Below are 26,208 nucleotides of genomic sequence, written 5' to 3' on the forward strand. Positions count from 1 at the left end.
TCACCACTTCTATTCAATTTAGTTCTCGAAGTACTAGCCAGAGCAATTAGACAGACAAAAGAAATTAAAGGCATAAAAATAGGAAAAGAAGAAATTAAATTATCGCTATTTGCAGATGACATGATAATTTACTTAACAAACCCAAAAGGATCTACAAAGGAGCTGCTAGAGTTAATAAATGAATTCAGCAAAGTGGCAGGATATAAAATCAACACGCACAAATCAAAGGCATTCCTGTATATCAGCAACAAAACCTCTGAAATGGAAATAAGGAAAACCACTCCATTCACAATATCCTCAAAGAAAATAAGATACTTGGGAATCAACCTAACAAAAGAGGTGAAAGATTTATACAATGAAAACTACAGAACCCTAAAGAGAGAGATAGAAGAAGATCTCAGAAGATGGAAAAATGTACCCTGTTCATGGATAGGCAGAACTAACATCATCAAAATGGCGATATTACCCAAAGTTCTCTATAGGTTTAATGCGATGCCAATCAGAATCCCAAAGACATTTCTTGTAGAAATAGATAAAGCAATCATGAAATTCATATGGAATAACAAAAGACCCAGAATAGCAAAAGCAATTCTAAGCAGGAAGTGTGAATCTGGAGGTATAGCGATACCAGAGCTCAAACTGTACTACAAAGCAATAGCAACAAAAACAGCATGGTACTGGTACCAAAACAGGCAGGTGGACCAACGGTACAGAATAGAGGACACAGAGACTAATCCACAAAGTTACAACTATCTTATATTTGATAAAGGGGCTAAAAACATGCAATGGAGGAAGGATAGCATCTTCAACAAATGGTGTTGGGAAAATTGGAAATCCATATGCAACAAAATGAAATTGAATCCCTTTCTCTCGCCAGCCACAAAAGTTAACTCAAAATGGATCAAGGAGCTAGATATAAAAACAGAGACACTGCGTCTGATAGAAGGAAAAGTTGGCTACGATCTACATATTGTGGGGTCGGGCTCCAAATTCATTAATAGAACGCCCGTAGCCCAAGAGTTAACAACAAGAATAAACAAATGGGACCTACTTAAACTAAAAAGTTTTTTCTCAGCAAGAGAAACAGTAAAAGAGGTAAATAGAGAGCCTACATCCTGGGAACAAATTTTTACCCCTCACACCTCAGATAGAGCCCTAATATCCAGAATGTACAAAGAACTCAAAAAATTAAACAATAAGATAACAAATAATCCAATCAACAAATGGGCCAAGGACCTGAACAGACACTTCTCAGAGGAGGACATACAATCAATCCACAAGCACATGAGAAAATGCTCACCATCTCTAGCAATCAGAGAAATGCAAATCAAAACCACCCTAAGATACCATTTCACTCCTGTAAGATTGGCAGCCATTATGAAGTCAAACAACAATGTGTTGTCGAGGATGTGGGGAAAAGGGCACACTTGTTCACTGCTGGTGGGACTGCAAAATGGTGAGGCCAATTTGGAAAGCAGTATGGAGATTCCTGGGAAAGCTGGGAATGGATCCACCATTTGACCCAGCTATTGCCCTTCTTGGACTATTCCCTGAGGACCTTAAAAGAGCACACTATACAGATACGGCCACATCAATGATTATAGCAGCACAATTCACAATAGCTAGACTGTGGAACCAACCTAGATGCCCTTCAATAGATGAGTGGATAAAAAAATTGTGGCAGCTATACACAATGGAGTATTATGCAGCACTAAGAAACGACAAAATCATAGAATTTGCAGGGAAATGGATGGCATTAGAGCAGATTATGCTAAGTGAAGCTAGCCAAGCCCTAAAAAACAAATGTCAAATGTCTTCTTTGATATAAAGAGAGCCACTAAGAATAGAACAGGAAGGAAGAGCATGAGGAAAAGACTAACAGTAAACTAAGACGAATGGGGGGAGAGAAAGGAAGAGAGAAGGGAAAACATATGGAAATGGTAGGAGACCTTCAGTGATACACAAAACTATAAGAGGTTATGAGGGGCAAGGTGGTGGGGGGAAAAAAGGGGAGAGAATTGAACAACAGCAGAGGAGGTAGAGAGGGAAGATGGGAGGGGAGAGGAGGGGAGGGGGGATAGTAGGGGATAGGAAAGGTAGCAGAATACAACAGTCACTAATATGCCATTATGTAAAAATGTGAGTATGTAACAGAAGTGAGTCTGTATTATGTATTTGGGGAGTTCAAAACCCAATTGAGTCGAATGTATGAAAGATGATATGTCTTGAGCTCTGTAATGTTTTGAACAATCAATAAAAAAAAATAAATAAAATAAAACCAAAACCATGATTCATGAGGGAAATAAAAGTTGGACTTCACTCTAATTTAAAACTTCTGCTCTGTAAAATACACTGTCAAAAGAATGAAAAAATAAGCCACAGTTTTCGAGGAAATATTTGCAGATCATGTATCTTACAAAAAGAACTTATATCCAAAATATATGAAGCAATCTTAAAACTCAACAATAATAACCCAGTTTTTAAATGGGTGAAATATCTGAGCAGATAACTTACCAAAGACAACATACAGATGGCAAATAAGCACATCACTTATCATCAGCTGGCAGTCAGTGCCTCAACTACTTATAATAATATAACAATAATATAATAATATATATTATTATTATATATAATAATAATATAATAATAATCATATCGCTCAATATCATATGCCAATAGAGAACTGCAAATTAAAAATGAGATACCATTACATGCCTATAGAATGGATCAATCCACAGAACTGATAAGAAATGCTAACTAAGACATGGAGAAAATTCATTCATTGCTGGTGGGAAGCCACTTGGGAAGACAGTGTGATAATTTCTTATGAAGTTGAAAACTTTTGCCCACATGAAACCTGCACACTAGTATTTATAGCAGCTTTATTCATAATGAAGCAAGTAAGATGACTTAATTGGTGAGTGGATAAACAAGCTGGTATATATCCATACACTGGGATACAGCACTATTCAGTGATGAAAAAGGAGCAAGTTATGAAGCACAAAAAGACATGGAGGAGCTTAAAATGCACCTTGCTAAGTAAACAAAGCTAGACTGAGAAGCTGCAAGCTATATAGGTCTAACAATATGACTTTTGGAAAAGGCAAAACTATGGAAACCATAAGCAGTAAAAAGACCAGTGGTTATTGGAAGGAAAGAGAAAAGGTATAAAAAGATGGAACACAGGGGACTTTCATATTTTGTATAACACCACAAAATACATGATATTGTGCATTTGTCAAAACCCATCACAGGAGCAAGAAGGGACATATGGGAACTAAATGTAATCATGCTAACTTATCTGTAAACCTAAAACTGCTCTTAAAAATTAAGCATTTTAATTAAAATTTTTGGAAAAATAAGTAATAATTAAAAGTTTTGATGGATTTATTGGTTCTTTCCTCAACAGCACTTGTACTTCCACATTGCTGTGTACTTATATGATTTGGAAATGCAAATTACATCCCTATGTCAATCTTAACAAAATATTAATAAATAAAACTGGGAGGGTTCTTAGACCTCACTGCCTGATAATAACTATTATCAAAGACTGCAACCAAAAAATTCCATTGCAATCTTGTACAAGTACTTCACAGGGACAGACATCTGCCTAGCAACCATTCAACCTCAGTGCTGGCCTGGACATTTCAACGAATTTCTAAATCTTGTGACTTCTTGCCCTCATTTGCACCAGATCTCCAATAGTAGACCTGCTCAGTCTTACTAATCTTCACACAGAATGCTGAGTTGCATGTACCTCTGTCCCCTTTACTTGCTATAAAAACCCTAACTTCTCTCTTTAGGTGGAAGGAACACTTGTTGGTTTTCTAACTTGACCAATGCCTCCCAGTTTGTGAATCTATTCTATGTCCGAATAAAACTGCCTTTGCTTTTATTATAATCTTGTGTTTTTTGTTCCCAGGTGGTGTATTTTCTAAGATGATCTTGTATGTAGTGAATCCTGATAGGTACTAGCTACAACTTAATTCTACACCAATTCTTCAAATTATCTTTGGTATTTCAAACACAAGATATTGTCAAATATATTACCATCATGATGAAAATAAATTAAGATATAATAAAATTACCACTGTTGATCATAACTTTACATTAGTTAGGCAGTCTTCTTCAAATGAACTGTACAACCATATCAAAGGGTTGATATAATTCGGGTACAATGTTCTGTGCTGTAAAGTAGCAAGAGGAAAGAAAATGGTCAATGTTACAAAAAACAAAAAAATTTACATGCTGATCTCAAAATGTCATCTCTTGAACTTGCATTAACCAGCTCTTATTACATTAGTATGCAGAGGTTATTAAATTCTTCAGGCATCTACCCATAAAGAAAATAAATCTTAACCTAATTATGATTTTGAAAAAAAAATAAAATGTTTGCTTGGTATAGTAGGCTGAATGGTGGTTCCCCCAAGATGTCTATATGCCCATCTCCAGACACATAATATAGCAAAAAGGATTTGGCAGATGTGATTAAGTTAAAATTGAGAGCAGGGAGATTATCCTGAGTAGTCCAGGTAGGCCTGAGATAATCACAGAGTTCTTTAAAAGGGACATAGGAGGGATCAGAGAAGTAACAGGAGGCAGATTTGAAGATACTACCCTGCTGCAGCAAGAGGCCATAAATTGAGGTGTGTGTGGACAGCCTCTTGAAGCTGGTGAAGGTAAAGACATGGATTATGCTCTAGTGCCCACAAGAGGAGCCACCCCAGCTGGTACCTTGGCTTTGAGACTGACTTTGTATTCCTAACTTCTAGAACTGTAATGGGATAAATGTAAGCTGCTAAATTTGTCATTTATTATAGCAACAATAGGAAACATTATAAACTCAGGTAAAGACATTCCATTAAACCATAGCTTCTATTCTGGGATAGATTCAAATTCCAAAAATAATAATAAAATTTTTAAAAGCAACAAAATGGCTTGAGGAGTCAGGGAGCTGAAAATATGCCCGGTCAATCCAGGGACTCCAAGAAATTGAATGTCTATTTGGGAAGCAGATATCTAGGGGATTTGAATTCTATATCAGGAAATAACTCAGATATAACCATAAGAATTTGACATAGAATAGCTGGATTACCATTACTCAAAAAAAATGCATACATGACTATTTGTAGGTCAGAATTTGATGTGTGTGTGGGTTAATAGGGTCTCCTTGTGTTGCACAAACTGGCCTCAAACTTGCAGTCTTCCTGCCTCAGTCTCTCAAATAAGTGGGATTACAGGCATGGACCATTATGGTTGGCCCTGTAGGTTCAAATTTTTAAAAGAAAATGCTATTTAGTGAATGGATGGAAATTGGCTAAGAAGTCAGGTTTTGTGGACTGGAACCAGGAGGTTGCATTTGGCAATTCTGCCCTTCAGAATGTGGGCATGTCCCAAGTTCTTTTCTATATGGTAAGACTCTGTCTTAAGTCTGTTCCAGCTGCTATAACAAAATGCCACAAACTGGGTGGCTTATAAACAACAGAAATTTGTTTATAAGAGGTTGGGGCAAGCAAGATCAAGGCACAGGCAGATTTGGGGTCCAAAGAGGGCTTTGCTTGCTACTTCATGGATGGCACCTACATGCTGGGTCCTCACAGGGTGGAAAGAGCTGCCCAACCCTGGAAGGAAGCTGTTTGAAAAAGTTAAAGCCAGATATATGTGTGGGAATGGGCAAAACAGGAACCTCCTCAGAGGTCCAGTTTTCTAATTAATGCAATAGGGTTAACCTTACTCCTGCTATTCCATCTTAGCTGAAACTGGAAGTGCTTCTTTTTACCTCTTACACTTCTTTCCCAGATTTCACATCATACTTCTGTGATTTCCTCATTTTGTTCACTAAATCTACAAAACAATTCCTTTTTATTAGCCACATACTGCCTAAAACTCTTCCCCCCCCAGATTTTTTGCATCTCTCTCTCCAAATCTGGATCATAGTTCCAATGTTCTCCGAAAGAGGACTTTTTTAACTCCTGATGCAATTTTGACCTGCAATTCCTATTACTTTTTATTTTCTTCATTGCACTAATCACTCCAAAACCTCACCAGTTTATACATTTCTTTACTAGTTTATTATCTGTTTCTCTCTCCAAACTGCAAGTTTCATGACAAGCTCTTTGCTTCTCTATTTTACTTCCCTATCCCATTTCTTAGATCAATGCCTGACATAATATTCAATAAATATTAATTCATATGAAGAAATGCTGGAAGACATATCCCTAAATTCTGTTTTCTAGCTCTGTAATAACTGATGCTTATAATTGTTTAAAACCCACATAAGGCTCTAAAGTTAACAAATGACAACTAGTAATATCCCAAGCTAGTTTGGGTGTTCATATAGGTGGTGGAAGATCTGTTACAGGAGCCCGGGAAAGCAGTATTATTGCTTTGGGTAGGAGGTTGGTAGACAAATCTCCATTTTCCTTCTAAATTCTCTTCTGCTTTTGTGAATGCTACTGATGACCTCTACATTGCTAAATATTGCATTTAATCCTCAGTTATCCTTATATTCAACTTACTAGTAGCTTTCAATATGGTTGATCACTTCCTTCTTTATAAACATGTTACTTAGTTTCTATGCTATAATGCCACATTATTTTAGCTTATCCTCCTTCACTGACCATATGCTTTTTAGTATCTCTTACTGGATGATCTTCCCAATTTCCTATCAGTGAGGTGCCTCAAGGTCCCCTGTCTTTTTTTCTTTACTCTCAACTACTATATCAGCCTGGGTCTAATCAAGAGACAGATATTAAAGCATTACTATAGTCTTTAAAATAAGAAATTATTAAGCTGTTATGGGAGAATAACCATAAAAATGGCAAGAAGGCCACTGGCTACCCTAGAACTGAGACAGAGTACTAAAAAAAGAACAAACTTGGAAGGGGGTTCAGACCTTAGTGAAGAAGGTATGGCTATAGTTCACTGGATGGAGGAGATCTGCTGGATACTCATCAGAGGCAAGCAGGAACACTCCTCTAGGAAGCAGGTAAGCCAAGGCTGATGAGTACATGTGTAGGAGATGGGCTGCCACTGTGTGAGCATGGCCCTGGACACACTGGTGTCCATGCTGGGAAGGTATGGGAACAAACCCTCAGGGTATGAGACAGCCGAGCCTGTGGATGAGTCAGAAGAAGGTACTGGGTATGCACAACCAGATGCCTCATTCTGCTAGACCTAATGGGTTTCTGTGCATACCCTGATCTAGGTGGTTCCAGAATATTGCAAGGTGGCTAGTTTACTTGGCCTTCAAGCATGCTTAAGGGGAGTGAGTATTGTGGAGAGGGTGGGAGAGTAGCAATCTTGGCTGGAGCTTAGGACACACTGGGAGTCTCAGTTAAGTTACTGAATCTGGGCCAAGGGCTTAAGAAAGTCCCATGCTGGAAAGAGGTATGCTTTGCAAGCACCTAAGACTGGATGAACCACTTAAGTGGACAACTGGATGCCCAGGAAAAGAGGACTCCACAGAAAGCTGGTGGGCAAAACACCAGGACTGGGACAGCCGGCCCCTTCCTCCTGTAGTATCTCATTAGAACCTTCTATTGGCTGAGCTGAACTGTCTAAAGAAACACTTTAAATAAAAAGATCCACATCCCTTTTCCCAGAAGAGTGCTTCTAGAGTGGAGAAGCAATGCTCTGATTAGCGCAATGCCCCGAGAAGTTTCTCCTCAGGGCTTTAATACCACCTACATACTGACATTGCCTAAGATTGTATTTCCAGCCGATTCCCTACCTTAAACCCCAAATGTGTGTCAGTTTTGCTGTGTATTTATTTTTGAAGCTACTCAGAAGTCTCATAAAAAGCCCAAAACCAAAAAAGAAAAAAAAATGTAACAAAACTACTCTATTCATCATCTCCCCTTGTTAATGGCAACTCTATCTTTACAGCATCTCAGACCAAATGCCTTTGTCTAACACTTCATATGCTATCAGAGTCTACTTTCAAAATACATGCAGGATCAAATCACTTTTCACCAATTCCACTCAGCCTTGTATCATATTTTGCTTTGCAACTGCTGCAATAACCAAATGACACATCAACAACCGTAATCTGAAAAACGAGTTAGATCATGCTGTTCTCTGCTTACCCCCCCTGCAACGATTCTTCATTCCAGAGTCAAAGCAAGAGTCTTCTCCATGGCCTGCAAATCCCTGTATCCCCTGGTTCCCTCTTCTTTATGGCATTTACCACTTCTCTCTCTTCAACTTGGCATCAATGATATCATATCCCTCTCTTCCCTTGAACACTCCAAGCAGGGGTTTGGACTAACTTCTTTCGCTGTCTGGGAACATTCTTTCCCAATAAGTAGGATGTTACTTCCTCCCTCAAGGGCTAATTAAAAACATCACCTAAATAAGGCCTATAATGATCTAAAATTAATATATCAACTCTTTCCATCACGCCACTCTCATAGCAATTCTGCATTCTGCACATAATTGAAATGATTTGGCTGCTCTCTCCAGTATATCTTCTTGCAAAAGGCTTTTTGTCTATTTTGTCTATTGCTGAGTCTCCACTGCTCTGTCTGGCACATAGAGGGTGCTCAATGAATATGGTAAAATGAATCCTATGAAAAACAAAATGCTAGCTAGTATAGTTTAAAAGTATTTCATTACATTCGCATTCTTTAAAATCAGGTCATGTACAATACATGAATCAGGTTACATATTGGGAATGTTCATTTTGCACAGCCTGGTTCCATCTGTGGGATGGACAGAAGTTTCACACTACCAGCACATACGGAACTTTCAAAAGTACCCATTGCATAGAGTTGTCTGCTCATTGTTTCAAGTAATTCAGAGAATGAACTTGAAATCTTTGGGGGGATTTGGAAGTGACACCCAACCCTCCCTGATTCCCTTTCAACTTCTTCACTCCTTTTTAAAAGAGTTTTTCCTAAAAAACCTGTCTTGAAACTTATCTTGAAGGATTAGAATTCAATATGAAAAGACAATTTTTTAAGTTGTACAGTTACATAGTTGCCAAAAACTGACATCAGAAATTATGACACATATACAAATCACATAAATCTTTGGCAGTACTGATAAGTGTAACATTTTTGTACATATGTAAACATCTTGATACATTTATAGATTCCTAGTAAAAACTATTTGTTTTACCAAAGAAGGAAAGTATTCACAATATCTGATATTGAAACTTAACAATAGCTTATAAACTGAGTTTTATTTCTTAGCAAACAGAATTTCCTAACATTTTAGGAATGTGAGTTTATATTTATGGGTACATTTTTTGCCTAATAGAATTATATTGATATTTAATATGCTGTTTCTTTGCAAAGGTAATTAAGAAAAACTGGGATTTAAACTAATTTGATTACTATGTGACATGGCATTTGATGAACTGTATATGTAGTAATTTATAGTGAATGAATAAACATGTGCAAAAACATTTGCATGAAATGGTTTCCACAATATAATTATTTTATAACTTTCAATAATTTGTATTTTGGTCCTACTGATTGGAAAAAATAACTGAGGGAAATTGGGTTTTCTAAGGAAGCACTACAAAAGTTCACAGTTGATAACTAGGCATATTTCAAGAAGTTATAGTACCTCAAAAAGGACAGGGAAGGTCTGGGGTTGTTGCTCAGTGGTAGAGTGCTTGCCTAGCACATGTGAGGCACTGGGTTTGAACCCCAGGACCATGTTAAAAAAAAAAAAAAGGAAACTAAATAAAGGTATTATGTCTCAAAAAACTTACAATAACAAAACCAATCCAGTTTTTAAAATGGGCAAATGATCTGAATAGACACTTCTAAAAAGAAGAAACACAAATGGCAAATCAATCAATCAATAAATACACACACACGCGCGCGTGTATATGTGTGTGTGTATATATATATATATATATATATGAAAAAATGTTTGATATCATCAAGGAAATATGAATGAAAACTACAGTGAGATACTTTTTCACCCCAGTTAGAATGGTTATTATAAATAATAATAATAATAATAAATGCTAGCAAGGATGTGAAGAAAAAGGAACACTTACACATGGCTTGTGGGAATGTAAATAAATATATGTAGCTACTATGTAAAATCATATGGAATTTCCTCAAAAAACTAAAACTAAGAAGCTGGGCATAGTGGTGTATGCCGGCAATCCCTGCGGCTTGGCAGGCTGAGGAAGGAGGATCGTGCATTCAAAGCCAGCCTCAGCAATTTAGCAAGGCCCTAAGCAAATCAGTGAGACCCAAAAAAAGGGTTGGGGATATACTCAGTGATTAAGTGCTCCTGGGTTCAATCCCCAGTACCAAAATAAATAAAACCATCATATCATCTAGCAATCCCATAATACTGGTTGTATCTATTCAAAGGAATGAAATCAGCATACCAAAGGCATACGTGCACACACTTACTGCAGAACTCTTGAACATAGTTAAGTAATGGAATCAGCCTAGGAACCCAACAACAGATGAATGAAAATAGAAAATATGGTGTGTATGTGTGTGTACACATATACATATTATATATATACACATACACACACACTATTATTCAGTCACAAAGAAAATCAAAATCCTGTCATTTGCAGTAAAATGGATGGAACTGAGGAACATTATGTTCAGTAAAATGATCCAGACACAGAAAGACATATTTAGAAACTGAAAAAACTAAACTAAAAAAAAAAAAGAATACTGATTTCTAGGTACTGGGAAATGCGCTAATATCTGAGAGGTGGGGGGATAGAAGAAACATGAATGGATATGATCAATATGTGTTATAAGCAATAATAAAAATATCACAATGAATCCCCTTCCAAAAAACAAAGTAAAGGTATTATGTCCATCTACAACTGAAAAAACATTTTTTTAAAGGAAAGGTAAATACTTTAATCTGGTTTAGTTTGTAGATCAGAGTTTTTCGGCAGTCAGTTGAATAGAACACTAAGACTAATGGGCAGCTTGCGTTCACATGCAGGCCATTAACTTCATAGAATTGGTGATACTCAACCCCACCTATTTAACAGCTGATGTATGAATGCTATTATCATTTACAGGTCAGAATCCAGTTAGCAGTTACTGAAAACTTACTGGTAAAGGTATGCTCAGAGCTGTTACAGTGATGGCAGCCATCAGCTGCTCCTTCAGTAAATTTATGTTCTGATCTTCCAGAAAAGGCTCCTGTGGGAAAAATCTTTCACAATGGCAACACCACCTATCAATCACCTCTGCCACTGGATTCACAGTTGAGTCCTGTGGAGAATGAAGTTATGTAGAATGGTAAACATTAATAGGTTGTGTATCCACACACAGGCTGAAGTTGCAATTACTGTGGCCAGGTCCATGAGAACAGCAATAATTAGTGAGCACTCTCTAAAGGGGAAGATGCATCTTAAGGGGCTACAGTACAAGCCTCAAAGTGGGGCTGAGTGTGGGGGGCTTTCCCTACTCTACCAACTCTAAGAATTAGAAGTATGATTTTGCCAATAGGTTTTGATACACATTTACACCTTATTTAACCTATGCAGCGGCAGTCTGAGGGAGTCTTATTTCATTTTTTTGTTTCCAAGAATGAAAGAAAGCTTTAAAAACAAGCATTTTGCTTAATTACTGGTTCAAGAGAACATGGACAGGTCTATGAAAGCTCATTACCAAGATGATCCAAAAATTATATTTGTGTATTAAGGAATGGAGTCTCACTTTCTCCAGGGAGTCACCACATGACAAATTAGATGTATGGTCACACCAAAGTCTTAATCTCACAAGAAAACTGTACCATCTGGATTACACAGACAGTAGCCAAGACTATGGTTTACACTTCTAAACAGAATCTTACAAAGTTGGTAGCACAAACATTCCAATTTTTGTCACCCTCACTAAATTGCTTCACAACAATGGTTCTTACGGGGTAAAATTTCAAACCTGTTCAGTAGGCACCTGCTTTTTAGTTAGAATCACTCTTGAGTGTTGTTATTTAAACTTCTACTAAGGAACAAAAGCTGAGCTGTGAACACTTGGTAAGAAATTCTTGATTTTATTCCTCCTAGTGAAAATGCTTCATTAATATAGTAAGATCACAGGTAGTCATTTAGCTATGAATAAACTATTACTGGTTTCTCCCCCAATGTGTAATGACAATTTAATTGGTTGGATGATTAATAGTCTCATCTATGACCATCAGTAGCTAGAAATTAACTGGCTCACATGTATTCAAACTCCTTGACTTGAGCAACATGTTGCTTCAACCAGCTGAGTAAGTGCATGGAAGATACGTTTTAAAAAAAATGTACAAACTGCATCTTACCAAATGAAATGTTCTCATCTAATGAAACTGGCAACTTATATACTTCATTATAACATGATAATCTAAAACAAACGTTCCCAAATTTAGCTGCCCCTAAATCATCTCAGACTATTTAAATTATAACCTCCACAAGAAGCAATATTATTATTATTTTTTAAAAAGCTTCCCTAGGCAATTCTGGTGTGCAATTAGGTTGGAAAATACCAAATTACTTGCTACTCTCTTCTTGGAATTGCTTTTAAGTCTGGAGCACTCTTTTACAACCTTGATGAGTATAAACCATTTCATTCTCAAATGAACTGCATTCTTTTAAAATGAGTTCAACTCAAGTGTAGTGAATATCAATGTCTTATTATAAACCTGTATGATAATAATTTGTATAATAACAATTTTGGTGGAAAAAATATTTTCTACAGAGGATTGCAAAATGGTTCTGCAGGCAACCTAATGAGGGGAATTTCTAAAATGTGATGCATGAACAGAATATGTAATTACTTTTTGCTTAAAAGGGCAACCTCCCCGAGCCTCTTCCCCTTCATTTAGATGCATAAAGTTTTTTGAATCTTCCTATTTTGTAGTTAAATTCATATACTGTTTACATATGGCCAAAGATGCATTTGAACAAAAGATTTCATCTGTTTTCCCACTTGATTGTAGATTAAGTTTCTCTCTCATTAGGTCTACAATTCCATGTTAAAAAAAAAATCACCTAAGTCATTATTTTTAAGTACAGATAGCATTATATAGAAAATAAAAGTCCAGTCCTATAAGTATTGATATCTAACACCAGTTCTATAAATTTGCAAATAGTCTGCATATACCAAATACACCAATATGTACAGCTAATATTTTTTAATGTAGGCCTATAAAAATTTCACAGTATCAAAAACACTAATACACACAAACCTTTACTAAAATATCTGCCAAGAAAACCTTATGATTCAAATTTAATTTATAAAGTTAGTCTATCCAAACACCAGTTATTGGGACATATCAAGAGTGACTGAGAGCATATGGTTCATATGGTTTAGAATGAGACATGGGCCCAAATTGCTGCACCCCATTATTGGTGGGATCTTGTATGAGTTTTTGTCATTATGCTTAAATTCTTTTTACAGGACCTGGGGAGGATCAAAGAAAATAATATTGGCAAAGTGCTTATTATCACTGTGATGGTACATTGAGTGGACTTTAAAATCAGTATTCCATGCCATTTAAAAAACGCAGTGGCTGTTTTACATTTTCCACTTTTTACCTAGGTGAAAATCAAAGCCCAAATAATTTTCATTTATAAAAGCAAAAAATATAATCCTGATAGCCATGAATAGTCATAATCCCAATGATGCAGTACATATTTTATTTTTGAAGTTTTTAATAAGTTATTTTAAGACCTTCCAGACACTGATCACTAAACACATTCATCTGAGATTTACTGAGTGCCTACACTCACCACATACCAGATATTGTGCTGAGGCATTTACTCAAGAATCACAACTGCAAAAGAATCTGGAGACTTAGAATTTTAATTTTTCCACACTGCAAGAATTCTTATATGCATTAAAGTTTTATATATTACATGAACGGTACTGTTATTAGAATAGTAAACTTGACAACTTCATTGTTACTAAAAATATACAACACATTTACTTTGAGCTCCTCATGTATAAATTTAAAGCTATTTTTTTCATGGCTCACTAAAGATTAACTTATAATATTGAGGATCAAATGACCTGTTTATAAATTTGCCATTTCTAAAATTATTAAATGAGGTTTCAAGACATTTTAGGTGTTCATTCTCCTGAGGGCTGGCTTCATGACCAATCACTGAATCATTATCGTCTTGTCACTCTTAGGTTTCCTATGCCTTCTAGCTAAATAATTGATTTGGTAGAGGAAAAGCATGCAATAAGGGAAAGAAACTTAAATTGTGTATCCAACTTTAAATTAAGCATCTCTCCATGTGACACACTTAATTAAGTAAAACTTTCACTAAGATTGTAGGGGAAAGGGAGCATCTTTTCTTTTGAATGGTCACACTTCAGAATAGCAGCCATCACAAATCCCTGCTTTCCTCCCTGCCAAGTTATCAGCAATGCAAAGCCAATAAAAAACCATGCAAAATTCCATATTGAGGTGTTCATATATTATCTTTAACTTTAGTTTTCACATTCTTATTCATGTGAATAAGGTACAAAGTGGATTCTTAAAATGTAAAATCATCCTATTTGCAACATGAAATGTAGTAGATAGGGTCAGGAGTCAGAATCTAGAATTAAATCTGGCTTTGCCACTTCTTGGCAGTAATCTGGGGCACCATCAGTCTCATGATTCTTACCAAATATAACTAAATGAACAGATTCGGAGTAGTGTCTGGGACATGGTAAGTGCTTAATTGCTAATATGGTCTAATGTTTCTAGTTATTTCTGCTCTTGGGACTAGAAATGATTTATAATAATTTTGCTAACCTGAAATGTTTCAACACTTTTATCAAAAAACACAAAATTCTTATTGACTGTCTATATACCATACAGTATAATGCACCACCTAAAACTGATACATAACAGCTTTCCTTCTAAGATTGAGACCACCTAATAGTATACATAATTTATGAAAAATTAGGCTATAAAAATTCTCAAGTTACAGTTAATACTAGTCAGTCAAAATGAATATTCAAAATGGTGAATAAAAACAGCATTATCTGAATTAAAGATTAAAATTATTTTTCATCAAACTGTGGAACTAAATTAAATTTAGAAGTCTGAGATGATGCCCAGTGTCCTAGGCTTCTGGAAATATCAGCATTTTCTTAAGACAAGGGGCTCCTACCTAAACCTTGCCTGCAACCTGATAAAAACAGAACAATGGGACTTCATTATTACTGGGCAGTATCCTGAGGTTTGGGGAGTGACACATGCCTGTTTACAACGCCATACAGGTCACCCAAGTATATCTTATAGAGAAGCGTACATCCCTTCCCCCATTCCATTAAAATTCACTGAAATAAAGAATCCTTGCAATCACAACCACCTTTTATTTTGTGAGGCTGTGTGTTCGCTCACTGCAGTGAACTCTCAACCTTTAAATGTAACAATTCAAAGTAAACACTGTTCTAGATTAAAAATGATAGAAGAGTATTACAATTTTACAATTGCTGAACAGAGATTACATCATTTTTTCAGTTGGAAAACTATGTATTCACCCTTTTTAAAACTTCAAGTAAGTCACCAAAATTTATTCACACTAACATGACTGGTTAGGATGCATTATTCTTTCAAATTTAAAACATTAAGTGGAGAAAAGTACCATCAACCATCTCTTGCTGAAAACAAATATCAAAATGTATCTTAGGAACTGAAATAATACTTAGGAACTAAAACATATTAAGTTTTTAGGTGAGCTTTGTTTTTCAAGGTAGCATCACTAATATTCCCCAACCACTTAACTCTACTGCAATTCAGAAAAGTGATTCAATATATTAGCAAGCATTTCTAAGCATAAACATCAAACCTATATGTCTCTTAATTCTAGACCTGGTTTGTATAGCCACACTTGAGACAATGACATAAATTTAATGATTTTTAAACACTTAACATTTCCTTTTAATGTCTCAATTTAGACTTTGAATAACTAGGTTTATTAACTTAACAATCTGAGCTGTTCTATTTTTCAAGGTGTTATAGATCATCTAATTGGGAATTAAGACCAATAAAAAACACTCAAAACTTGAAATACTAATACCTTCCCGTAGACAAACACCTTTCCTAGAAAATTTCAAACAAATCAGGACGTGAAATTCTTCAGTGTTTGAAGGTAGTAGCATCTGACTCATCACCGCTCAAGTATGGTGAAAGTTGTCCTGAGGAAAATGTTCATATTTTTCATTGGCATCTTAATTGCATCATGTAAAAGTGGAAAATGTAGAGATTAAGAGCATAAGGTTTATAATTCTACAGTTCAATGGAGACAAAACTGAATGCTATAAAGACATATGCAAATCTAAAAAGAAAATTATAACCCAAGACACGTGGGGAAAAATATTTATGTGTAGTTTTTAATCCATATTAGAATTCAGTTGTTGTAACTTTATCATCAATTTAAACAGAAATTGTCTTCTGAGACATACAGCCTAATAAATGTATCAACAGTATGGATATTCAATGGAGGGTTGGTTATTTGAACTTACAACATTTCATTATTCTATCCATAGGAAATCTATAGTGGTTCTCCCCACTTACATATCTGAACCATTGTCTTATGAGAACAAAATTAAATAAAACTGACCATAAAAATATTCTGACGTTAAAATAAAGCAAACTATAATCCTTGGCAGATCAATTTGGTAAAAAACATTGGTGATGGTTGGAAGCACAGGATAACTGACATGAATCTTCAGCACAAAGCACACCTTTGAAAACATGAAATTATGACTCTTCAGGATAATAGCTATTAAATATCCAAGAATCATCAGGTTTTTAAAATATTGCTTAATCACTTTCCAAAACATAGCTGTAAGGAACTAAAGATTTTGTTAAAACTATCAAGGTGATATTTATTTATTGCATCATTAGACTGCATTTCAAGACAGAAAATTAAGTGTACTACAGCTTCACCAAAATATATATTTAAAGTGTGTGTATGGAGGGAACCTAAGGTATTTATAAACAAACTATAGACTGCATGTGCTTTTCAAAGGGGATGAATTAAATATAACCAGCTGCCAACTTTGTGCTCTGACATACTTGAATTAGTGGGCATGTATATACTAAATTCATTTATTTTTGTCCACAATAAATGAAAGAAAAACACCACCCTATACAATCCACTATTAGCAGTGAGTACAACAGCAAAAAAATTATTGTACAATTTATACATACTAAAATATTTTCTTTCTCTAGAAATAACTCAGAACAAAACCTAATCATTATAAGACTTTGGGAAATCTCAAATTACAATAGAGAAAAAACAAATCAGGGTATGTATTGAGCCCAAAACAAAGGTTCTTGGTCATAAGGCTATGAGATTAGTAAGTGCAAGTGGTAGGATGAAGCATGCTCAAATTCTAAGCTCGGGTCTTTGTGTAGTTATCAAATCTTTAAATTAAATAAGACTAGCTAAAGAAATGTTTTAAGCAGAGCAAGATAACTGGGAATTTTGCATTTCTTTTGCCATTTTTGTTACCCAACTTACACAATGAGCAAAGTGCTAATAAGCAACACTACAGAAACACATTTACATCAACACTGAAGACCTGGGGAAGTGAAATCCAACAATTTTATTTTAATGAGCTGTATTTTCTAAAGTTTTGTTTTATTTTTTCCTGTTTTCATACAGTATTGAAAACAAAACGCGGCACATTCACATTTTCCCGAGAAACTGTAAAGATGATCTCTACGGGGATAAACGTCGTAAAGCCTGAAGCTCAATCAATTTGATGTTGAAAACTCTCAAAGGGAGTAAAGGCTTGATCTGAATGGTCTAGAACACGGTACTGTAATTTAATAGAAGAGATGGTCGTCTTAATATTAATGATTTAAAAGAACTTCCCAGTCCATGCGAAGAATACAGTCCAAGAATAAATCAAATTTCTGAACACATTTTATGCTACATATGTGTATACTTTGCGATCCTCAGGTGTTCGTGCCAAATATTCTCTCTCAATAAGTCCTTCAATACGTTTCTTAATAACAACTGGACTTGGTAAGAATCGTGCCTTCAACTGCTGAGTTACCTAAAAAAAAAAAAAAAAGGGATAAAGACTAATTCTACCAGAAAAATTAACATTTTCATTTAAAAACACAAAAATTTCTATCTTTGAATAGAACTATTGTATCATTTTAAGATTAAAAAAAAAAGTTGAAAGTACAGAAAATTTCAAAAGGATTTTATTTGAAAATGCATGATTAGAATGCAATTCTATTTGAATGTGAATGTTAAAATGAATAAGCAGTTGAATTAGTTGGATTATATTAGTATGAATACATACTACCCTACAGTTTAATCATTTTGCTGTTTACTAATGGTTGACCTTTGGGTTATACTCTCCTGTTTCATAGAACTTGGATAGCATAATATACTTAAGAGCATAAAATTCTGAACCCAGACTGCCTGGTTCAAATCCCACCTCTATCACTTACTAGCTTTGGATCCTTAAGAAGTTATATACATTAATTGAGTTAATACATGCAATGTCTTAGAATAATGTCCATCCATACTAAGTACTACTGTTGTCATTTGTTTCTCCACGTGTGGTTAAGAACCTAAGTATTGTGTCATCAGTAAGTACAGCAGCAGCCACAACCTGCTATGCACTATTTGTCAATCATTTTGCACACATTAATGTATTTAAATGCTCTTTACACTGAAAAGGGGGCTGTCTTATTTTATAAAGGAGGGAAATATGCCACAGAAAAAACTGACGTGAATAAGTAGTAAGTAACAGAGCCAGGAGAGATGAATCTAAACCTTTCTGACCTCAAAGTTGATGCTCTTTCCAAAAAGTCATCCTGCCTCTCTTGCAGATCATCCACTCATTCATAAGCCATCTTTTCTTTTACTCTTGATCAGTTCATTTCTCAAAGTCACAATGGATTGATCAATTCTTTGAAATATGAAACTTCAGTACTTCACTCTGTAACTAAAATCTGTCATACTTCCAGGATTATCACTCCAGTATCAGCAAATTTGCTCTCAACCCACCTGAGATCTCCAATTCTTTGACCCACTTTTGTCTTTCAGGTTATGAATAGCTTCTTTTGACATTTCTTCCTTCCTTGCAGAGCCTGGACTACATTCAAAATCACTTCAGCTACACTATCAACAGTTCCTATAATTCTGACTGGTTCTCTGGTCCTATTCCATAAACACCCTTTGATCAAACCTACATTCTACATCTACTACTTCACTTTCCATCTACTACAGCTCCCTGCTGAGTCAAACTGCAGTTTTTATACCGTGTATTCACAGGACAGGAGCCAACAAAGTGGATCACAGGCCAAATACAGCCTGTTGCTTATTTATATAAAACTTCACTGAAATATAGCCAACTTGTTTATGTATTGTCTACAGATGCTTTCATGCTACAGCTGGCCATTTACAAAATGTATGCCAATATAAATTTACAGATTCACATTCAGCAAATTCTTGAGCACCATTCTTCAAAAGAAATTTCGGACAAGTTCCTTTTTAAGTTATTCGACTAAGCACTGCACAAAAGAGACCATTTGTTTGAAATCCCACAAATTCTCACCTCTTATATGCACATTTATCCATTCTTATGTCATGCCTTGGTTGGCACATATCACTGCTCTTTATATGGTAAGAAAGGGGGACTACCCTATTGTTGTTTCTCTTCCTGCCCTCCATGTTATTCCTGGGAAAATCTGTGGTTTTAACTATATTCCCATATAGTGAATTCTAGTTCTTACCTTTCTTCTGACTTCCAATTGGCCTATGGATATGCCTCTAATAAAATACAATACAGCAAACTTGTGCAAAATAATATTAACTAACATCTGGAACATATCATTTTTCAGTTAAAGGGAACAACCTCTCAAGCCAGAAACCTAAGAGGTTCAACTCCTCACTCATTATCGGCGAACAGATCCTGTCAAATTTACCTCTCAATCATCCTGATTCACTAGTTATTAATACTTTACCAAGGCCCTAGTCATCTTACTATTTCAATAGTCTTTTAATGGATTTCCCCCTTTTTAGTTTTCCCAATGTGTGAAATACAAACCCTCAATATATGGCAACTGTTATTAGTTTTCAGAAATACAGGTAGTTTGTTTACATAAAGATATTAAAATAGCAATAATTCTTCTTCTTGTGCCATTATTATCCTTTCATCTTAAATACATTAGTTCTTCCAGTGTGTACGTTTTGTCAAATGTCTTGTTTTCAATGAGAAGTGATACACAAAGAGTTTCAATTAAACAGTACTTCCTTAATTTGTTAATAATGTTATTCTGCTTTTCTCTATTCATCAAGTATTGAAGTATCCTTACCTCTGCTACTAAAACATTGTGCTGCATCTTCTTTCTAGATTTCATTATTCGCACTATAGCAGCTTCTATCTCATGTTTTCTGTCATCATCTACTTTCTGCCTTGTTTCTTTCCTTTCTGGGTCTGATTCACCTTGTTTGGCAGCAACTAAAATAGAAACAGATATTTTCCATAAATGTAATGAAAAATTTGGTTCACAAGCATACCTATATTTCTATCTTCAGAGAAAAATTAATTTCAACCTTCAAGTACACACACACATTTATCAAAAAGTAAACATTCAATGTTCAATTCTAAATTATTCTTTCTATAAATTAGGAACTATACAGAGATAACAAAATCAATTTCATTTTTATAAAACACAAGTCCTTTTCTGGAAGGAAAATGGTAGCTGGCTATTCTTTAGCAGAAACAATTTTCACTGCTTATGACTTCCAGGGCTCAACTAATATTTTACCACACCATGGCTTCAAGTTATACTTCACCAAACATATTTTACACAGGCAAATACTTATTGTTTCCTCCTTAGAATATAGCAATAATCTCTTAAAAGACATTAAGGGAAGAAAAGAGTATGTGGAGTTAAGATTCTGGCAGCTAAATCATCAATTAAAAACCACCACTAAAATGTCAGTAAAAGAAACTCCTTAACAGTAAAACAACTCATTTATACCTGCTAAAAATCTCCTATTATCTAACAATTTCTCATTATGACCTTATTACCAAACCATATTTCAATTTTTAGGAGAATCTCACTCTGTACTTCCTATAGGTCTTCAAAGCAACTGCTAAGTGGTTAAATACAGCATTTTCTTTCTTGCACAACTCTGCTCTAATTGAAGCAGCAAAGAAGACAAGTCAGTTTTTGGTCATTAAAAGGACGTAGATGTAAAGTTTCTGGAAGAAGGGACTGGACAATTACACAGAAGTGCAAGGAACACTGCTGATTTGGGCATGGGCAGGAGACAGTACAATTAAGAAGATCATTCTAGCGAGCATATCCATTTAGCTGTTTCTAATTAGAATCCCTTGGTAAAGAATAGAGCATCCAGCATCATTTGCTAAGACATCATAATCTTGGCAAAAAAAAAAAAAAAAAAAAAAAAAGAGAGAGAGAGATCAGATGATATAGTCTACAAAGAAAGAATAAAGTTTTTCCTGAAAAAAGTCAATGTCATGTACACAAACACAAAGAGAGATTCTTTTAGGTTAAAAACAATTAAAAGAGATATAAGGGGGACAGAAAAGAGAAAGTCAGTATGACAAAATTTTAATTAAGGTAATTTAGGTTTGTTTAGGTAAACATAGGTTATAGACATACTGATGTCCATTACAGTATTTTTCAATTTTTTTGTGGATCTGAAATTATTTCAAATAAAAAATTAGGAAAAAATTATTTTAAAACAAGTGATTTGGTTCATGTGAATCTGGGTATACTCCTTAAATTCCTACAAAAAAAGATAAATGGGAAGACTAGGGTGATACATCCTGAATTACAATTTTTTCTTTTTCTTTTTTAAAATATTAAGTACAGGAGCCACTCCCAGGAGCCTAACACTTAAGAAGAGTAACTGAAGGTGATGCCTACACATGTATCTGTATCTTTATGTACCTACAGATGGGTAGTTGGAGCAGATTTTAAATTATGGAAACTGTTGCTGATGATGAGGACTCTAAATTCTTTCCAAAATTAAAAAAAATAAATAAACAAATGAATAAAATTTTTTAAATTAAATTTTTTTTTTTGCTAAAGTTTCTATTACTGGCTATAATAAAAACAGTATAAACAGGTTAGGCTAAAGTCTGAGTCCTTGATTACATTATTGAGCTTTTAACAATTTAAGAAAACTGATGTGGTCATAATATTTATCACTGAAGAAAAAATTTTCACTAAAAATATAAGAACCAAGATCACCTAAAACCCATCTCCAAATGAAAAACATTTTTACAGAATTTCATCAATGAAAAAAACTTAAAAGAGATATCTATATAAGTCAAATCCTTCCTTATATAGACTACATTCCTACTTTCATTACATCTAAAATCCCACACAGACATGCATGCACACGCACACTTAACACCCCAAACTAAAAAATCCATGAAGTGAAGATTATTTTTAGATAATACTATGCTGGACATCATAACCTGGAATTACAAAAGCAATTTTTTATTTAGGGTAAAGTAAGATGAAGCCAGGTGATTCAGATACATATTCCTATATGTTCTCCAGATCCAGAATACAAACAAGCCCTGAAATATAAAACCTATTTCTACCCCAAATACATGTTTTTCATTTAGAGAAAAAGAAATTTTATTTCATGATGCTCATAATTAGACAGTTTTGTTTTTATCAAACAGTATGTCACAAAGATATGGCTAATTTTGGCTAATGAAAATTACAATGATACAGTTTGCGACTATCACACATAGGAATCAAAACTTTAACCAAAATATCACTCCGCTTTACAAAAACGTCAATAAGGAAACCAAAAGTTTTTGTGTCAATCTACTTTAGTAATCAACTCTATATTTAACACAAAAAAATTTTATATTATCTTTATTAATGTATGATATAAATACATTTTTAAAAATTATAGTCATTTAAAAATGATGTTTATCTTATTTTAAAACAGTTTTATCCACCGTAATAGATGAATTAGCAGTAGAAGGCTTATCTAAATGCTAGTTTTGAAATGAGGTAGCAAGCTGCTTTACTTTCAAATATCAGGAAGAATTAAGTGTCCTTTTTTCTGCTTAAATACATTTAAAAAAACCCCCACATCTTACATTATGTTAAATATATAATATAGTATTTTCACTATCAACCTGAAAGGCTGTAAAACTTGACTGTCATAAAACATTGCATGTTTTTAAATTAATATTGGTTTTAAGATTCTGAAATTTAAATTATATATAAACCATAAGTTAAATCATGGTTCATTTGTTGAAAAACATATAGAAAGAAGTACTTTTCCACACTACAATTACTTTTTAAAAGGTTTATTACTGTACTTGGATTCAACCATATATTGATATGAACATATTATTAATAGAACCTGCTATTTTTCTTATGCCAAGTGTCAGTCATATAGCACTATGAACATTTTGTTAAAAAAAAGCATTAATTTCCTTTTTTTTAAGGAATAAATTTAGCAGATGAGAATTTTTCCAGAGGAAATATATAATTACCAGATACCTGTCTGAATCTTGACTCTGTGTAGTTTGGATGTGAACTGATCATTAACTGTAAATATGTGACCATTTTCTATTTCCTTTGACTTTGGTTCTTTCGTAAGAACCCGCTGTGTTGGTTTACCACAGGCGAGGGACTGTAGGGCTCTAACCAGCTCTCTTTCAGGGATATCTGTTTCTTGTTGAATTTCCTGAAATTTTACCAGATTGACAAAATTAGAATTTTTGAAAGATTAAAGGAGATTAGTTAATTAGAGAAGAAAATGATCAAGCAGTGGTTAGAAAGAGGTAATTCCAATCAAGAAATAGTTTATAACAAAGAATATTATTGGCTCATCATTAAAATCTCATTTGAACAAACTAAAGGGTGATTGAAGTTATAAAATATTAAGAACACGTGTACATTTTTGCTTCAGGAGACAGGATTACTTTAAAAATATCATTCCACAGAGATTGTTAAGAACCTGCTTTAATGTTTAGATACAAATAAACTGTTAACCACATATAACTGCTAATCAGATTTTCTTAGCAATGTCTTTTATATAAAGAAACAAAGTAATACTGACTTCAGGCTAACAAAATAAAAATCAAAACTTAGAATCCAATTGACAATATTTACTGCCTGTGTGACAAATGAAACGTTTAAATACCTGGAAATTAACATTAAATATAAATATCAGTAAGAAATACATTGACATTTGGAAGTTCAGGTAATAACTTTGCTACATATTATGGTATGAATAAAACAAAAAAATTTCAAAAAGCAGCTGAGGAAAAAATAAAATATTTTAAATTCATTATTCTTATGTCTTATCAGACAGCAAAGAAATTGTACACAGATATTAATTACTCCTCATAAGACAACAGGGACATTTAATTGAGTACAAGGATTCAAAGAAATGTGAATTCCTGATTCTAAATATTCCTTTGCTTCAAATAATCTTTTGCTATATATTTATCTGTTTGACTTTATTAAACATTCATTAAACTTTACACATTTCAAATATTGTACACTCTTATCATTCCTCCAAATAAAATAGGTACTATTAAAATGGAGATGGTAATTATGCATATGATAAAATGAACTATTTTAGTTACTGTTTAATCAAAGAATTGGAAACAGGGCTGGGGTTATGGTTCAGTGGTAGAGCGCTTGCCTAGCATGTGCAAAGCCCTGGGTTCGACCCTCAGCACCATGTAAAAATGAGTAAAATAAAGGTACTATGTCCAACTACAACTAAAAAAAATATTAAAAAAAAAAAGAAACTGGAAACAACTTCTTAGGCAATATCTTGAAATTGCAGATTATTTCCAGAAGTAACTATTACAATTCATTATGTAACAACTGATGCCTTTTCCCATTCATCTATAAATACATGAATACAAATGCAGACATACACATGTTTGTACACGAAAATATCCACTTAACTACCAGTATTAGTGTTAAACATACATGGAACCACAACAGGATGTTTTTTGGTTTTGCTGGGGGGTGGGGGCAGTACCAGGGATTGAACCCAGGGGCACTTGGCCACTAAGCCACATCCCCAGCCTTATTTTGTATTTTAGAGACAGGGTCTCACTGAGTTGCTTAGTGCCTAAGCTTTGCTGAGGCTGGCTTTGAATTTGCGATCCTCCCATCTCAGCTTCCTGAGCTGCTGGGATTATAGGCGTGTGCCACCACGCCTGGCCATGGTGTTTTTTTCTATTGATTTTCAGATTTCCCATGTTAAGACAGATTAAAGCCACAAGGCATTCCATTATACTGTTTTATCATCATACAGAAGGAAAATGAAACTGTAATTAAATTTTTGTGATGCATTTCTGATTTTGAGCACAAATAGCCAGGTATTCTGAAGTAGACTTCTAGAAAGGTATTTGGATTCTCAAAGTGATAAATATTTTATATTTGATGGACACTGAGAAACTCTCTTTCAAGTTGCTTAAAATATTAAGCCCTGTTAACAATATGCCTGAGTATCCATTCCCTCACATCTTCAATACTAATTTTCTTTTTCTTTGACAATGGTTGGGCTTTAAATGTTCTCTTTTTAACCTGTATGTCTCATGATCACTGGGATAAAAAAAAGTCTTTTTATATTTGCAGGATATCTGTAACTTTTCCTCTGTGCTTTGTTTAGCCATATTCCTTACATGTTTTTCTACTAAATTGTATGTTTCCATATTGATTTTTGATGCTCTTTATATATTAGTTTTCAATTCTGTTAATTTTGCCTAGACTTTTAATTTATGAGATTTCATCATATAGAGGTTTTTATTAGTTTTAGAATGTTTTTATTATTGTAGTATAGTTGTACATGATAGAGGGGGTCATTGTGACATAATTATACATGCATGGAATATAATCTGCTTCATTTCAGTCCCCAGTACCTTCCTCTTTTCCTGTCTTCCTCCTTCCCTCTGCTCTACTGATCTTCGTTCTATTTACTATTTTTTATTTTTATTTTGAGAGAGAGAGAGAGAGAGAGAGAGAGAGAGAATTTTTAATATTTATTTTTTAGTTTTCGGTAGACAAAATATCTTTGTTGGTATGTGGTGCTGAGGATCGAACCTGGGCCGCACGCATGCCAGGTGAGCGCGCTACCGTTTGAGCCACAACCCCAGCCCTATTTACTATTTTTTAAATTGGTGCTTTATAAATACATATACAGGAGAAATTCACTGTGGTATATATATTCACACAGGAACAGAATTGTTTAAATGTATGAGTTTTTTCCTT

General features: G+C 34.4%; 1 protein-coding gene across 3 annotated transcripts in view; it reads right to left on the minus strand.

Annotated features, from left to right (window-relative positions):
- Nucleotides 1–17,524: 17,524 nt before the first annotated feature.
- The window catches only part of Cul3 (cullin 3), an 81,631-nt gene continuing 72,947 nt past the window's right edge, over nucleotides 17,525–26,208 (minus strand). For all 3 annotated transcript variants that reach the window (XM_078018094.1, XM_078018093.1, XM_021729997.3), the window contains 3 exons: nucleotides 23,473–23,659; nucleotides 20,278–20,423; nucleotides 17,525–17,999 (listed from right to left, as the gene is read on the minus strand). In XM_078018094.1, coding sequence (XP_077874220.1) covers nucleotides 17,868–17,999; nucleotides 20,278–20,423; nucleotides 23,473–23,659 — 465 coding nt within the window. In that variant the 3' untranslated portion in view covers nucleotides 17,525–17,867. The remainder of the gene's footprint in view (nucleotides 18,000–20,277; nucleotides 20,424–23,472; nucleotides 23,660–26,208) is intronic.

This window comes from Ictidomys tridecemlineatus, chromosome 7 (assembly GCF_052094955.1).
Source record: "Ictidomys tridecemlineatus isolate mIctTri1 chromosome 7, mIctTri1.hap1, whole genome shotgun sequence".
NCBI classification, from domain to species: domain Eukaryota; kingdom Metazoa; phylum Chordata; class Mammalia; order Rodentia; family Sciuridae; genus Ictidomys; species Ictidomys tridecemlineatus.